The sequence below is a fragment of the Myxine glutinosa genome, chromosome 2 (genome assembly GCF_964187855.1).
Source record: "Myxine glutinosa chromosome 2, kmMyxGlut1.1, whole genome shotgun sequence".
NCBI classification, from domain to species: Eukaryota; Metazoa; Chordata; class Myxini; order Myxiniformes; family Myxinidae; genus Myxine; species Myxine glutinosa.
The window spans coordinates 30455347-30472002 of record NC_136262.1 but is presented as its reverse complement, the minus strand read 5'-3'; the positions used below and the strand labels follow the sequence as shown (position 1 = coordinate 30472002).

At 42.5% G+C, this 16656-nt stretch overlaps 1 protein-coding gene across 4 annotated transcripts; it reads right to left on the bottom strand.

Moving 5' to 3' along the window:
• Positions 1-709: 709 nt before the first annotated feature.
• LOC137421929 (F-box only protein 16) lies at positions 710-16650 on the bottom strand. 4 transcript variants are annotated; one of them, XM_078773063.1, is made up of 10 exons: positions 15771-16650; positions 15579-15654; positions 12468-12664; positions 12229-12264; positions 11802-12008; positions 8575-8739; positions 7930-8120; positions 7126-7228; positions 2588-2777; positions 710-1002 (listed from the first exon to the last, which is right to left on the bottom strand). In XM_078773063.1, exons 2-10 carry the CDS (start codon positions 15586-15588, stop codon positions 992-994), a joined length of 1110 nt encoding a protein of 369 aa, XP_078629189.1. In that variant the 5' UTR covers positions 15589-15654; positions 15771-16650; the 3' UTR covers positions 710-991. The 4 variants fall into 4 exon arrangements, with proteins under 4 accessions (XP_078629189.1, XP_067964622.1, XP_067964620.1 ...); XM_068108521.2 differs by having other exon boundaries at positions 8554-8739; positions 15771-16635; XM_068108519.2 differs by having other exon boundaries at positions 2592-2777; positions 8554-8739; positions 15771-16635.
• Positions 16651-16656: the final 6 nt, after the last annotated feature.

Below are 16656 nucleotides of genomic sequence, written 5' to 3'. Positions count from 1 at the left end.
TTGCCGCCTTTAACGACAAACAGGGAATTACCAGTGAACTGGTGCTCAATTAGCCGACCTCGGAAGGATGACAGGCTGAGTCAACCCCCCTGGCGTTAATTCAGCGATCGAGAGGATTCAAACCCAGGATCCTAGGATCCTAAGCTGGCACCCTAACCGCTAGCCCAACAACAACATCAAAAAGAGTGTCGTGTGAATATTATTGGTCAATCAGTGGAGTGTTTCCTGGTGTTGGCTGAGCAGTTAGGGTGCTGGCTTGGGATCCTGGGCTCGAATCCCGGTCGATCGCTGAATTAACGCCAGGGGGGTTGACTCAGCCTGTCATCCTTCCGAGGTCGGCAAATTGAGTACCAGTTCACTGGGATGACCCCCGATTTAGAATAGGTACACCGTATCCCTGCGCTTCGTAACAGGCGACTAAAGGTTGGCGTCAGGAAGGGCATCCGGCCATAAAAACATTGCCTCAAACAGGGAACCATGATTGTCGTGGGCCCCGCAAGGCTAACCCCTGCTCTAGCGAGGGAAATGGCCTTAAAACGATCATTCATTCATTCATTCAATCAGTAGCGTGCTTTCAGATAGCCAATGGGTGCCAGGACCTCATGTAATAGACGCTGGGAGCTCGTTTCAGGACACATACAGCTCGAGGTGCTATTTTCTGTCCAATCCTCTCTCATTTACATTTCCCAAGTCACTCAACACGTCAATATTTAATCGTGACTTTTATTCTACACCATCAAAACAAGAGTGATGTGGATTTCCGTTTGCTTGGTTCAACAAGCACGACGACAACGGAGGAGCGCTCTCTTCTTTTTGTATTCGATGCCATGTTAAGGCCGCGGTGGCACCAATGAATCCTTCCCTCTTCACCATTAACAACTGGAGAGACGAGGCGAAGGATTTTTGATCAACCGGACTTCATTTAAAACACGTCGTTGTGCTTTAACCGTGAGTGAGTTTTCTTTTTGTTCTGGTTGAAAGATCATCATCATCACCAACACACTGAAAGGGAACATCACCACACCAGGTTTCATCTCTGACCTTCATTTGTCTGGTTTGTTTTTTAAAATTGTTTTTGGGAATGAACAAAATCATAATCTCCACCAGTAGTGATGTGAAATTCAAGGCAACAATATTTAAAACAAACGGAAATTATATTCTCCCATGCCGACACCCTATATAAGCAAGCACCTTCCCTATCAATTTTTTGGGGAAACCACATTTCCAAGCTGGCCTCCAAAGCCAGTCTCCGACTGGGCATCCTCCGTCGTGCGAAGTCCTTCCTTGGCACACCTGAGCTCCTCACCACATACAAGGCTTTCATCCGCAGCTCAATGGAGTACTGCTCTCCCTTCTGGGCCGGTGCTCCTGCCTCACACCTAGCCCGGCTTCCCGCTGTTGAAACCAAAGCTTTCAGAATCATTGGAATCTCCGGTGATGACGCTATCTCCGAGGGCCTTTCACTCACTCACCGCAGGCAGGTTGGTGGTCTTTCCGTCTTCTACCGACTCCTCTCTGGCCTTGCTCCCCCAGCTCTCTCTGGGCTCTGTCCTCCAAATATTCCTACAGGTTGCACAAGATCTGCCAGTAACCCTCTTCTGGTGAAATTGCCAAAATCCTTCACTCCTTCATTCCTCTTTTCTCCCGTCTCTGGAACAAACTCCCCCACTCCCTTCAATCCCACTCCTCCCTCCAGGTCTTTGAAACAGCTGTTCACCACCATCTCTTATCTTCCCCCATCCAAAACCTTGATCTTTTTTACCCCCATTAATTCACCCCAGATCCACTTTTTTGAAATTCCGACTTCTTTCCTTTCCTCTTTCCTGCCTCCTCCCCCCAAGCCCTCTCCCTCCCACAGATCTCCCGATGTCCCTGCTCTCAAATGTTGTACGTGTGCTTCCCTCTCTCTCCCCCATCTTGTCTCCCACTCCCTTTATCTTATGTTTTATGTGTCAGTTTATCTTTTTGTGATTAATGTTAGCTCTTACACGAGCCTCGATCTTGTATACAAAAAAAAAAATTCCCGCTGTTCCACATTCTCTCTTCTTCTCCATAATAATTGTTATCACTCCAGCAGTATGGATAACTCGAAAGGTTAAGTCAACACATTTTTAATAGTTTTTCTTTGTCTCATAACAACAGATTGCAATTGCACTGTTTTACAACTTAAACCTCGTCTAAAAACAGGACATTATAAACAACTTTAATTTTAAAAGCAATATTTGAATACTTTTGAGAACTAAATTCAAATTCAAATTCAAATAGTTTGAGAACTATTTGAATCCGTTCCTTTACCCCTATCTACTTCCAAACGTATTTCACTCCTCTTCCCACTCATCCCACACTCCCCGAACCATCTCCCTCTCCTCTCTGTCTCCATTCCTTTTCTCAACTTAGCCATCTACCTTGTCGAAATCCTGTCCTTTCTGTTAATTATATCCACCCCAACTCACCGCCCACCCTCACCTATCTCCCTCTATCTCTCCAAATTATTTCCATCTTTGGCAGAATGGTACTGCATTTTATTAAAATCTAATTGTCATGCAATAATTCAATTCTGTCACAGTTGCACAAGCATGAGGCTCACCTGCCTGGCTTTTTCTGGTTGCGGCCACCTTTTGGATGGGTCCAGGGTGGATCCCAGCATTGTTGTCGATGTGAGCCATTGCGGCTGCAGCAGCTTCTTCATTCCAGGCCTGACCATGCTGTCCCGCCCAGCTTGGACGCACATCACCAATCCTCACTGCACCTGGCCTCCCAATGATCGGAGTTCCTGCCTGCTGTCAACATAGCTCTGTTACAACACTGAGTTTATATACTAACCTGATAAATATATACAGAGACAACCGCATATAATAATCTCTTTAAGTCTGTCTATTCTCTTCAGGCAGACCATCTGTGCTGCCAAAGCTGTCTAATAGCAAGGATAATACAATAATATTAGTTACCTTACAATGAATTTCCACACAAGAGGAAGTCATATTGAGCCCATCAAAGCCTGCACTATCAATTCACCTTATGGTTGTTTGTCCATGCTCTATCCTATTCAGGATGCTGCTATTAGGGCATCAATTTGGACTTTGCTCCACGATGCTGCTATAACGACAAGGATTTGGACTTTGCTCCAGGATGCTGCTATAACGACAAGGATTTGGACTTTGCTCCAGGATGCTGCTATTAGGGCATCAATTTGGACTTTGCTCCAGGATGCTGCTATTAGGGCATCAATTTGGACTTTGCTCCACGATGCTGCTATAACGACAAGGATTTGGACTTTGCTCCAGGATGCTGCTATAACGACAAGGATTTGGACTTTGCTCCAGCATGCTGCAATTAGGGCATCAATTTGGACTTTGCTCCAGGATGCTGCTATTAGGGCATCAATTTGGACTTTGCTCCACGATGCTGCTATAACGACAAGGATTTGGACTTTGCTCCAGGATGCTGCTATAACGACAAGGATTTGGACTTTGCTCCAGCATGCTGCAATTAGGGCATCAATTTGGACTTTGCTCCAGGATGCTGCTATTAGGGCATCAATTTGGACTTTGCTCCAGGATGCTGCTATAACGACAAGGATTTGGACTTTGCTCCAGGATGCTGCTATTAGGGCATCAATTTGGAATTTGCTCCAGGATGCTGCTATTAGGGCATCAATTTGGACTTTGCTCCAGGATGCTGCTATAACGACAAGGATTTGGACTTTGCTCCAGGATGCTGCTATAACGACAAGGATTTGGACTTTGCTCCACGATGCTGCTATAACGACAAGGATTTGGACTTTGCTCCAGCATGCTGCTATATTGCTATAACGACAAGGATTTGGACTTTGCTCCAGGATGCTGCTATTAGGGCATCAATTTGGACTTTGCTCCAGGATGCTGCTATAACGACAAGGATTTGGACTTTGCTCCAGGATGCTACTATATTGCTACAACGACAAGGATTTCGACTTTGCTCCAGGATGCTGCTATTAGGGCATCAATTTGGACTTTGCTCCAGGGTGCTGCTATTAGGGCATCAATTTGGACTTTGCTCCAGGGTGCTGCTATTAGGGCATCAATTTGGAATTTGCTCCAGGGTGCTGCTATTTGGGCATCAATTTGGACTTTGCTCCAGGGTGCTGCTATTAGGGCATCAATTTGGAATTTGCTCCAGGATGCTGCTATTAGGGCATCAATTTGGACTTTGCTCCAGGATGCTGCTATTAGGGCATCAATTTGGAATTTGCTCCAGGGTGCTGCTATTAGGGCATCAATTTGGACTTTGCTCCAGGGTGCTGCTATTAGGGCATCAATTTGGACTTTGCTCCGGGATGCTGCTATTAGGGCATCAATTTGGAATTTGCTCCAGGGTGCTGCTATTAGGGCATCAATTTGGCCTTTGCTCCAAGGTGCTGCTATTAGGGCATCAATTTGGAATTTGCTCCAGGATGCTGCTATTAGGGCATCAATTTGGACTTTGCTCCAGGGTGCTGCTATTAGGGCATCAATTTGGACTTTGCTCCAGGATGCTGCTATTAGGGCATCAATTTGGCCTTTGCTCCAAGGTGCTGCTATTAGGGCATCAATTTGGACTTTGCTCCAGGATGCTGCTATTAGGGCATCAATTTGGCCTTTGCTCCAAGGTGCTGCTATTAGGGCATCAATTTGGACTTTGCTCCAGGATGCTGCTATTAGGGCATCAATTTGGAATTTGCTCCAGGATGCTGCTATTAGGGCATCAATTTGGACTTTGCTCCAGGATGCTGCTATTAGGGCATCAATTTGGACTTTGCTCCAGGATGCTGCTATTAGGGCATCAATTTGGCCTTTGCTCCAAGGTGCTGCTATTAGGGCATCAATTTGGACTTTGCTCCAGGATGCTGCTATTAGGGCATCAATTTGGCCTTTGCTCCAAAGTGCTGCTATTAGGGCATCAATTTGGACTTTGCTCCAGGATGCTGCTATTAGGGCATCAATTTGGAATTTGCTCCAGGATGCTGCTATTAGGGCATCAATTTGGACTTTGCTCCAGGATGCTGCTATTAGGGCATCAATTTGGACTTTGCTCCAGGATTCTGCTATTAGGGCATCAATTTGGACTTTGCTCCGGGATGCTGCTATTAGGGCATCAATTTGGACTTTGCTCCAGGATGCTGCTATTAGGGCATCAATTTGGACTTTGCTCCAGGATGCTGCTATTAGGGCATCAATTTGGACTTTGCTCCAGGATTCTGCTATTAGGGCATCAATTTGGACTTTGCTCCAGGATTCTGCTATTAGGGCATCAATTTGGACTTTGCTCCAGGATGCTGCTATTAGGGCATCAATTTGGACTTTGCTCCAGGATTCTGCTATTAGGGCATCAATTTGGACTTTGCTCCAGGATTCTGCTATTAGGGCATCAATTTGGACTTTGCTCCAGGATGCTGCTATTAGGGCATCAATTTGGACTTTGCTCCAGGATGCTGCTATTAGGGCATCAATTTGGAATTTGCTCCAGGATGCTGCTATTAGGGCATCAATTTGGACTTTGCTCCAGGATGCTGCTATTAGGGCATCAATTTGGACTTTGCTCCAGGATTCTGCTATTAGGGCATCAATTTGGCCTTTGCTCCAAGGTGCTGCTTATAATTCGCTTCCTCTTCATCAAAAGGCACTGTGGAATCTTTAACATCTCCTGGCTAATGCTAACAGATGGGATATCCTGATTACTGCACATCAGATGGACAGTGCACTTATGATGTATCACTATGCCTGTGAATCACCAATCTGACAGTATATAGTCAGGCCAAGAATAATACATAGACGAGACAGCTTCAAGGTAAGTGTGCTACTTTTTTGGTACACAAAGTCGAGGCTCATGAAAGAGCTCAAACACAGAATGGATCAGAACACAACGGAAGAAGTATGACATAATGGAAAGGGAGGCATGGGGGACGGACCAGTATCAAGTAGTGCAACACAACAGAGGAAGCCTTTGTGGAAGAATGGGCATGATGAAGAATGAGATCAAGGGGAACGGGAGGAGGACAAACAGAATAAAAAAGCTGTATACAAGCTCAAACACAACTAGATATCTGTGATCACAAAGCTATCACTAAGGCTAAGCCTCCCCTTACCCTTCCACCCCTTCCCGCCACCCCTCTGCGACTTACCTTTGGTCTGTGATCCAATGATGGCCACATCTTTTTTAGGAACACCATATGACTTTGAACTTCAACATTTAGGAATAGACGGTAAATAAAGAAAATGTTTCCCCATCCCCAATTTATCCATAAAACTAAACATCATGAAAATCAGAGGAAAATAATTTAAGTTATGATCAAAAATGTGTTTTTGGTAAATTCAGTCACAATCTGAAAAAATAGGTCAAAAAATAGGTCATGAAGCAAATATCAGGTGCACAACTTCAGTGCAGGTCCATTATTATGATGCAAGAACATCTTGGAAGGCCAAGCGGTCTTTGAGATTCCGCATTGGCAAAATTGAACAATGACCAAAAATGCATTATTGTTTTCAGACTGCCATTTGACCTTTTTACGTGCCTTGTTCTCAGCTATCTGTAGAGGGCAATTTCGTTCTGATCGGACAAACCTTCGTCAAATCTTTGTGAAAAATGTGAAACAAAATGTCCATTATTTGGTCATGAACTTAAAATTAGGTCAAGGTCAAAAAATTAGGTCAACGCGCATACTTTGCATTACCATTGTTGAGGCAAAATTTCATTCCGAAAGTCCTTGGAAAATGGCAGACAAAAGGAGAAAAACCTTCGTGGTGGTTTAATACTCTTAGGGTTTTAATCTTAGGGTTTCATGTGACTAGGTTGAAGTTCAGTTCACAATTCTGCAAAGGCACGGCTTTTGAAATGGCGTCCATTCTCACTCGTTAAAATATCTGGAATGCCATGCTCTGAGAACACCATCCGCAGGATATAAATTACGTCCTTGCTAATGTCGCCTGTTGGAGGTCTTCGAACTATCAGGATTATAGAGTAAACATTGGCAAGTAAGAGGTAGTCAATTTGCCCTACATACAATATACTTACGACTTTACGAGAATATGACCAAAAGCCTCCCCCCCACCTCTACCACCATTCTTGAGTGTTAGAAGATTGTTAAAAAAATTATCCCACAAATTTGACCTTGTGGAGTGGCTGGGTGGCCAGGATCCTCACTGTCGTTTTCTTTAGGTGTAAGGATTGCTTGGGATCGAGGATCACCGATACTGGACCATGCTGCCAATGTCTGCGGCAATGAAATAAACATGGCATACAAAACATAATCAAACCAGGCCCATTGATCACTTCTGCTGTCACTTATAATGGCAGGTGCAATTACTTTAAATCTGGCCACCATATCAACACTGTCTACCTGGAGAAGGTTGTAAACAGGATGCGATTATTTAAACCATCACACCTTTACTGCAGCTCAATCCCATTAAACGAATCAATCAGCAATTACTCGTATAAAACCTTACATTTTTCACCTTAATAACTCCAATTACATAAAGTTCAGAGGGACATTAAGCTGGGTGGCCCATCTCTGACCATTCATGGGTGGACATTAAATTTTTTATGAACTGCCTCAAAGGTAAGCTATTATGTTCCAGTAAACTGGCCAACTTCCTGCCTCAATGTACAAGAGCACTGTATCAACTCTGAAGCTATGCCTTAGTAATTATGCCACCAGCATGCCAAATTCATTAGTAAATTCCAGTAAAACCTGCATTTCTTAGAAGAGGAAGAATAATTATTAATATATAAATTATGATTCATATATGCATAGGATGAAGTTTCTATTTTGGTAGAAAAATGGCTGGAGTACTTCAAATACTCATTCTTGCGCAATTGACATTTGCAGCCAGATGAACAAATCCTTGCTCTTCCATGAGTGTCGCTTTTGTGGAGATGAAAAAAAATTCAAAAGGAGTACTCCTGAACACTTACAAGTCTTTTGGGGGTCCGGTGATGTCGACGTTATCCAGGTAGTTGTAGCGCAGGATATCCATGGGATACTTATCCGAATCTCTCCATGGCGGCTGAATTGTCCGTACTTTTGCAGAACTACACCTTGCGCTTTTGTCCTTCATTCGGTGGCTAAGTGCACACTGTAGCCCCACGCCATCACTCATTGGTGTCTGAACACAACAAGGCAATGTAAGTAAATAAGTAATGCAATATATTCACTACATGACATCATCATTTAAATAATTTAACAGCTGTCACTCAGTTGCCATAGGTAACAATTGTGCTCATTACACATGGTACCCAGTTATTTTGAAAAAAGTACTAAAGGGATTTGTCAATTTTAATGCCATAAATAAATTAATGTATTGAATTAATGGTGTAATAAAGTTACCACTATTCTTTTTTTTTGGAGAAATCTCTTGGATAATTTGCTTTTCCTTCTAGTAGTGTAGCCTGGAGTATGAAGTGTGGAAAGCATTCTGAGAACATTACAGTTATATCATTTGAGTAACGCCATAGCATGGCATTGCTTGGAAAACTCAAATCTGACATATGGCCCAGTCTAGGGTGAGGAAACACTGCACACAGCAATGTAATCATCACATAAGGTGGTGTGAAAAGTACAGTGGGACGTGTGCACTTCAGTTGTGTGACAGTGTGCACGTAGTGTTGCTTCCAGACGCCGCACTCGAAGGGCGATGGGGAGAATGGCAGCATCCAACCAAAGCGTACGCATTTGGGTAACCACAACTGGTCAAGTTCGACAAGCTCTCTCCAATGCCAACTCACCTGGAATGGGAAACAAAATAGGAACCACAATTGACATTCATTCCCTATGATGTTAAAAAAAAAAAAAACTTGTTTATTCGGGTACAAAGCAACTTGACGATGTACAATAGCACATCTTTTCCCCAAATTGCAGAAGGAGATTTATAGAAATTTGATTCTAAATTAAAATTCTGAGAATTTATGCAAGTTAGAGTCAACCCCTGAGGCCAACCTGAGGCCAAGTCAAGGTCCTAAATGTGATGCCAAACAAAAAAAAAAAAACTCTTTTGCATTTCTCGTGAAATCTGATGAATGTATCATAATATATTTCATAAAACAAAATAAGAATCACATCAGATCTCATTGGAGATACAAATTAAACTAGAACAACATTCGGTAGAGTGCATACATCCGCCAGGTTGAACAGGTTACGTTTTTTATATTCCATTGATAGGCCGGATCTGTGTTTCGACTTTAAACAAAATCTAATCGCTTGTTCATGTCACTTAACCAACTCATCCACCAAGTTTTGTCTGAATCCGTCCACAAGTTTTTGAGATATCGTGCTAATGTATATATCGGTTTTAGATTTATCTCTCAATGGTGAAGAATCACTTAAAAATTCTCGTATCCAGATCCGGATCTTCCTAATCAACTCTTCCTTGTCACACACCCAGCCTGTCCACCAAATTTCATCTGAATCCGACCACAAGTTTTTGAGATATCATCCTATATATCGGTTTTAGCCCTATCTCTCAATGGTGAAGAATCACTTAAAAATTATTGTATCCGCATCTACACCAAAATACAATCAACTCTTCCTTGTCACACACCCAGCCTGTCACGAAATTTAATCTGAATCTGACCACAATTTTGTGAGACATCCTGTTCACAAACAGACAGACAAACAAACAGACAGGGGTGAAAACATAACCTCCATCCACCTTTGGTGGTGGAGGTAATGATATAGGATGAAAGCATGCAAGAAAGATTGCTACAGGATGATATACAGGGTGATTCACATACGACGTACTATTTTGTTTTTGAATAACTCTTTGTTGCGTGAACCGATTTACTTGTAATTTGCAGCACTTATAGACAACTGTTCCCCATTTATTATGTGAAAATTTCATTTAAAAATAATTAATTGATACAAATTTAGTTATTGGTCTCGATATGGCGGCCGTCATTTTTGATGATGGGAAACAGCCCGACCTCTTGCCATGACATGAAATGTCGATTAACATGTCGATTAAATTGTTCTTAAACGTTGATAATTATGTAACCAGTCTTAGAGTCAGCTTTAGACTTTTTAGCAGAATAATGTAAAGAAAAAATCAGCAACAATGGCAAGTTACAACAGTCAGGAGCGTGCGAATCCTGCAACCTGGTATGAGGCCACAAAAAGCTTAATCGAAGTGAAACGACGTCTTTGGATGGAGTTTGGTCGAAGCTGGGTGCTGCCAAGCAATGTCCAAAGTGTACACGACTCGACCAAGAGACTTGCTGGAACTCAAGCACCGCATCAGGAACGCCTTCTGGGAGATCACTGATGAAATGCGGCAGAAAACCATGCTCGAATGCAAGCAGAGACTGTTCCGAGTGATCGAAAATGACGGCCGCCATATCGAGACCCATAACTAAATTTGTATCAATTATTTTTTAATGAAATTTTCACATAATAAATGGGGAACATTTGTTTATAAGTGCTGCAAATTACAAGTAAATCGGTTCACGCAACACAGAGTTATTCAAAAACAAAATAGTACGTCGTATGTGAATCACCCTGTAGTTGATTCGTTGATCCAAAATTCGTTGATCCACAACTCGACTCACCTGGCAAAGTTTTACTCTCACCCAATTATTTTGGTTACTTTTTCTCTTGCCTGAGGAATTGGATTTCTTATAGTTGCCATATTCTTTCTCCCTCCAGTCCATTTCCTGTGCAGCCAACCATCTCCAGTAATTGGTTAAGCATATATTTTCCGCTGTTCTTTTCTTTATATTTTATCGATGACAAGTGTTTTTAAAAGGGTAGTCAAAGCTTACAGATTCAAATTAAAGAAGGGATACCGTACATGGTGCGATTGCTCAAATTTGACGGAGTGCGATGGTTGAGAGAAAAGTATGGATTATGGAAAGAATAATCTCCAATACATATGGCTAAAACTGCCACAATCATGATCAATAATTTACACAGAGAGAGAGCATAACTATTAGGAGCATGAAACTCTGACAATTTCTTGCCCATGTTGGGAAAGAGCAGAGATGAATAAAGATAAAAGAAAGCGAGAGGTAATACATGTAAGCAGAAGTCTGATTGGCTTGAGAATACTTGTACAGCAATAACAGGGCAATGATGCATACACAGGATATCAAAATGTTTTTTTTTTAAAGAAAGCAAGACTAATGGAAGAGTTAGATGAGAAAATGCGAGAGACTAATGCACCAACAATAGGTCAGACAGATAAGAGGCACAAACAAACAAGGACAGTTAAACAGGTAGGATAACAAGCATTCTGAGTATTGCGCTGCAATACATGTCACCTACCGGCAGTCTGTCGTCCGGAAAACTGTTGGGGAAATTACCAAAGTTAAAAGTGCCATAACTTTGTTAAAAATGATCGAAACGTCGTGAAGTTCGAACTTGACCTGTAACTTATCATGAGGAAACCATGTACCAAGTTTGAAATCATTAGCATTAAGAGTTCAGAAAAAAAGTCCGGAAAGCTGTTCTTTGCGTGAGGGATGGACAGACTGACAGACTGACAGACTGACGGACGGACAGACTGACACATACGGAGGGACGGAGTGCAAACCTATAGTCCCCTCTGGTGTACACCAGTAGGGGACTAATAAGAGAGTACTGAGATAAGTACAATGATGATGAGATGAGGGGAACACAAACAGGGAGGACAGCAGATTAAAAAAGTTCCAAGTGAACAAAGGTGCAAAGTTACAACTCAGTGCAGTAAGAATTTCATTTTTAATAAACTCCAAACCATAATTTTCAGCCATTAGATTATCCAGTTCTTTCATCTGAAGCTAAGAGGATATAATGAAGCTAAGAGCAAAAAACAGGCCTGAGCAGCACGACAGAGACTGCGGGGATCAAGGAAGGACATGATGTAGAGTGAGAGAAGCCGAGGTAAGCAGCAGGTAAAGTCCAAACAACGCTCAGGTAGATGTGAGCGCAGCACAGCCTCGCAGCGCCTCCACGTTCTTTCACTGCTTCTTGAGAGCAGCTCAAGCAGGACATCCTGCCGCTGTGTCTCCGTCCAACAGTCAAACTTGGGAAAGAGGACGTGGGACAGCTTAATATTAACTCGTGCTAGTTTGTGATCTCAACTACAATGTGGTGATGGCAATAATAGTGGTTGTTCAAAGGTTAATGATGTGCTGGTTATGAAGATGACGATGTTGGTGATATCCTCATAGTTGTGATCATTTGCTGGTGGTGAAGTGATCATTATTGTAATATTGTAATCACTGATGTCACCCTTCACTCACCCATTTTAACAGAAGCTCCTTCCGTTCCAAAAAAACCTTCACATGCGTAAAATATAAAATAAATTACAATGCATCCTCAACGGTAACCTTCGTTTATGATTCGCTCTGAAGGATCAAGGATGTCCTTTAAATCATACGGAATCAAAATGCCATGGCTGACCTTAAACTGTAATTTGTTTCATTATCCTTAAAAAGTTGTGATGCACTTTTCAACATCATCGTGTGGTTGCCAAACCTACATTGCTCACTGTTTGACGCCGAGGACTCTGTCCATGTGAGCGGTGCTGGTTCATCGGTGTCCATGTACGTGAGGTTGTCTGCAGCTCCACGCCATTCATCGGTTTAGCAGCAGCCATGATCTTCCACTGATCGGCTCTTTTAACTTCACCCTTTGACCTCACTTTGACTTTTGACCTTAACACATCACTGCCAGTGCCTGAGTCAACAAAGGGTATGTGTTGGAACCTGCAAATCTCACTCAGGAAGTTGATTCTTGAAAAATGTAAACAAACATGTCACAAACAAATTTTAGGTTAAAATTCACCTTTAATAATTCGAGACATCTCCAGCATTCTTGTAAAGCTTATCTTTTTGAGAAAAAGGTACGTATTTTGAACACTTTTCTCACATATTTACAATCTAATAGAAAATGCCGATACAAAAGATACCAATCATACACACAGTTTGTGATTTGTATAATTACCCTGTCTGTCTGTTTGTTTGTGAACATAACATCTCAAAACGTTGCGGATGGATTCAGACAAATTTTAGTGGAGAGGTTTGGTATGTGACGGAAGAAATTATTAGATTTTGGGGAAGATCCAGATCTGTATCTGAATCCGAGAACGTTTAAGTGATTCTTCACCATTGAGAGACAGGACCAAAAACGAGATATAGCACGACATCTCAAAAAGTTAGGGATGGATTCAGATGAAAATTGGTGGATAGGTTGGGTGTGTGACAATGAAGAATTGATTGAATCATGTTGCAGATTCGAATCCGGATCCAGATGAAATAATTTTTTAAGTGATTCTTCACCATTGAGTGATGGGGCTAAAACCCATATATAGTAGGATATCTCAAAAAGTTATGGACAGATTCGGACAAAACTTGGTGGACAGTTTAGGTCTGTGACAAGGATGAATCGATTCCATTTTGATGAAAATCCGAGTCCAAAATCCGAGTCTGGATTGGGATACGAGAATTTTTAAAGTGATTCTTCACCATTTGAGAGATAGTTCCACGATCGATAATAATATATATATAGCATGATATTTTAAAGAGTTGTGGACAACTTATGACAAAACTTAGTGGATGAGTTGGGTGGATGCGAAGAACAAGCTGATTAGCTTTTGGTTCAGGTCTGGATCCCGATCTGGCCTATCAGTGGGATACAAAATGTAAATTGTTCAGCCGGGCGGACGTGTCCTCCTCACAAGTAGCTCGGCTTCATGCTGTAGAAACCAAGGTTTTCAGAATCATTGATATCTCCCGCGATGAAGCTGATTCTAAGGGCCTTTCACTCTCTCACCCCAGCCAGGTTGGTGGTCTTTCTGTCTTCTACCGACTCCTCTCCGGCCTAGCTCCCCCAGCTCTATCTGCGCTCTGTCCCCCAAGTATTCCTGCAGGAAGCACAAGATCTGCCAGTAACCCTCTTATGGTTAAACTGCTAAAATCAAGAATCTCTGCTCACCTTCACTCTTTCATTCCTCTTTTTTCCCGCCTCTGGAACAAACTACCACACTCCCTTCAATCCCACCCCTCCCTCCAGGTCTTCAAAGCAGCTGTTCACCACCATCTCTTATCGTCCCCATCCAAAACCTTGATAGTTTCTACCCCCGTTAAAACACCCCAAATCCACCTTTTTCAAAATTCAGTTTTTCTTGTCATGAACTTGTGCACATCTGATAATGTCATAAGGAATAGATATCTACAACATGAAAGCTAATTGCTACCAACTCAAATGAAACGATCACAACACTCAACAATTACTTTGGAAGTGTCTTCACAAAGGAGGACCTCAGTCATTTGCCTGCGATGACCCTGCAACACAACGGGCTATGTCTGGTTATTAACGTCACAAGAGCAACAGTTGTTGAGAAGAACCTGAAGAGGCTTAACAACAATAAGTCAGTTGGTCCTGGTGGTCTTCATCCTCGTCTACTGAAAGAAACATTCAGATCTATAGCAGCACCCATAGCAGTGATAGCCATTGGAGGAAGGAGCTCGGTCTGAAGCGTAAAAGACAGCGAATATCACACCAATCTTTAGGAAGAGGAGTCGACAGAAGGATGAAATCTACAGAAGGATCAACTCGAAGCCTCACTTCACTATTTTTAATCCCTTTCACCGGAGGGGACTATAGGTTTGCTCTCCATATGTCTGTCTGTCTGTCCGTACCACCTGTGGTTTTCCAGACTTTCCACCCTTACCCTATAACATATTCAACTGAAATGTGGTACGTGGCTCTATTAGGATACGCAACAGAACAAGTTCGAGTTTCAGGGCATTTTGTCAATTTTTCACAGAGTTATGCCCTTTTTGGGCTCAGAAAATATCACATCGACAGGGGACATGCATTGCAAAGCAATTCTCCCTCGTGCTTATGGTGTATTCCGATTTTCTTTAGATAATTAAACTTTCAGTCTTTTTTCTTCTTTCTTTGATGATATAATCACGTCTAATTTGGCATGCTGTCACACAACTACTTGTGACATGTGCGGTAAATGGTTGAGGAAGAGTATCTCAATCCATTGGTTTAAAATTTATTTCGGTTTTAGACAAACGCTGGTGGGGATGGATGGATCCTTCATGGATGTACATGGTCAAGTTTTGCTGAGGCAGAGACTGGGAAGAGACTGCAGGAAACTACCTCAAATGCTGTAACATGATGATGATGATGATGATGATGATGATGATGATGATGACGACAGATTAGAGTGAGGTTTTCACCTCCGTTTGTTTGTCTGTGAACAGGACATGTCAAAAAGGTATGGACGGATTCGGATGAAATCTGGTGGACATGGTGCGTGTGTGACAAGGAAGAATCGATTCGATTTTGGTGAAGCTCCGAATGTGGATCGGGATCTGAGAATTTTAAAAGTGATTCTTCACCATTGAGTGATGAGTTCAAAAACGATATCTCATATGTAGCATGGTATTTCAAAAAGTTATGGATGGATTATGACAAAACTTGGTGGATGAGTTGGGTAGGTGACAATAATAAGCCAATTAGATTTGGGTTCAGGTGCGAATCCAGATCCGGCCTATCAGTGATCAGCGGGATACAAAAGGTAAACTGTTCACCCTGGTGGAGGCATATGCTCTCCACCAGGTGTCGTTCTACTTACCCTCTATCATCTCACTCTTCTCAGAACCAAGATGTCTGATTTCAAAAAAGGATAAATATCAAGGTTGGCTGTAGTCCTGGAAAGGGCGGAAGGCAAGGAGGGAGAGAATGAAAGGAAGGGGTGAGTGACGTCATACATATTGATATATGGATGCTAAATCGATGGAAATAATGGAGAAAGACAGCACAGTACCTTGGAACAGCATCCACAAGGAGCAAGGGGTAATGATCACGCAGGTGTGTAAGAGTTCACCTCAAAGGAACGATGTAGGGTAGGGGTGAAACGGAAGACTATTGTCGAGGATGTAGGAAGGACAGATCTGGTAATATCGAGCACGATGGAGGAGGAAAGACTCATTTGAATGAAGAAATGCAGAACTGTAGCCGTTTCCATGGGAACGGAACGCGCCACACTCGAGAGAAAGAAAGGTGAGCCAGTGGGAGGGACGGAGAATATGGGAACGAAGAAGAAGAAGAAGATGGAGAAGAGGAAGAAGACGAGCGAGTGAGGTAAAAACTGAGGGATTTCGTGATGAAACTAGAAAAACTGAGCAGATACTGAGCACAACCCTTCATGGAGCTGACAGAGCTCATTAAAATTTCAAGAAGAAGAAGAGAAGCGAAGAGGAAGAAGAGCGAGTGAGGTAAAAACTGAGAGATTTCGTGATGAAAATAGAAAAACTGAGCAGATAATGAGCAGAACCCTTCATAGAGCTGACAGAGTTCATTAAAATTTCAAGGGATAGAAATAAGAGTGGGGGAAGCGAAGAGGGTAATGAAGTGTGGGGAAGGAAAAATAAACAGATGAATGGGAAAAGAATACGAGTCTCTGCAAGTGCGAATAACGGGCGGGATTTAATGAGGTCTACGCTGAGGGGAAGATGGCGAGGGGAGGGAGGGGTCGGGTGAGGAGAATCCCCGGAGAGAAGGAGCAGAACACGAGAGAGCGAGGAAGGAGGAGTGAGTGAGTGTCGAGAGGGAGATATAAATAAAGCGAATACATTGGGTGGGGGATATTAGAGACGGCGGGAAGAAGGGGGTGATGCTGAGGCGATGATGATGATGATGATGATGATGAT

Excerpts from the sequence above, each read along its gene's own strand:
- LOC137421929 (XM_068108519.2), bottom strand. Across the intron at positions 12,009-12,228 it reads AGGAGCTTCTGTTAAAATGG|TTTGACTGTTGGACGGAGAC; the intron begins GTGAGTGAAGGG and ends CTCTTTCCCAAG. Across the intron at positions 7,229-7,929 it reads ACCGGACCCCCAAAAGACTT|ACATTGGCAGCATGGTCCAG; the intron begins GTAAGTGTTCAG and ends TCATTGCCGCAG.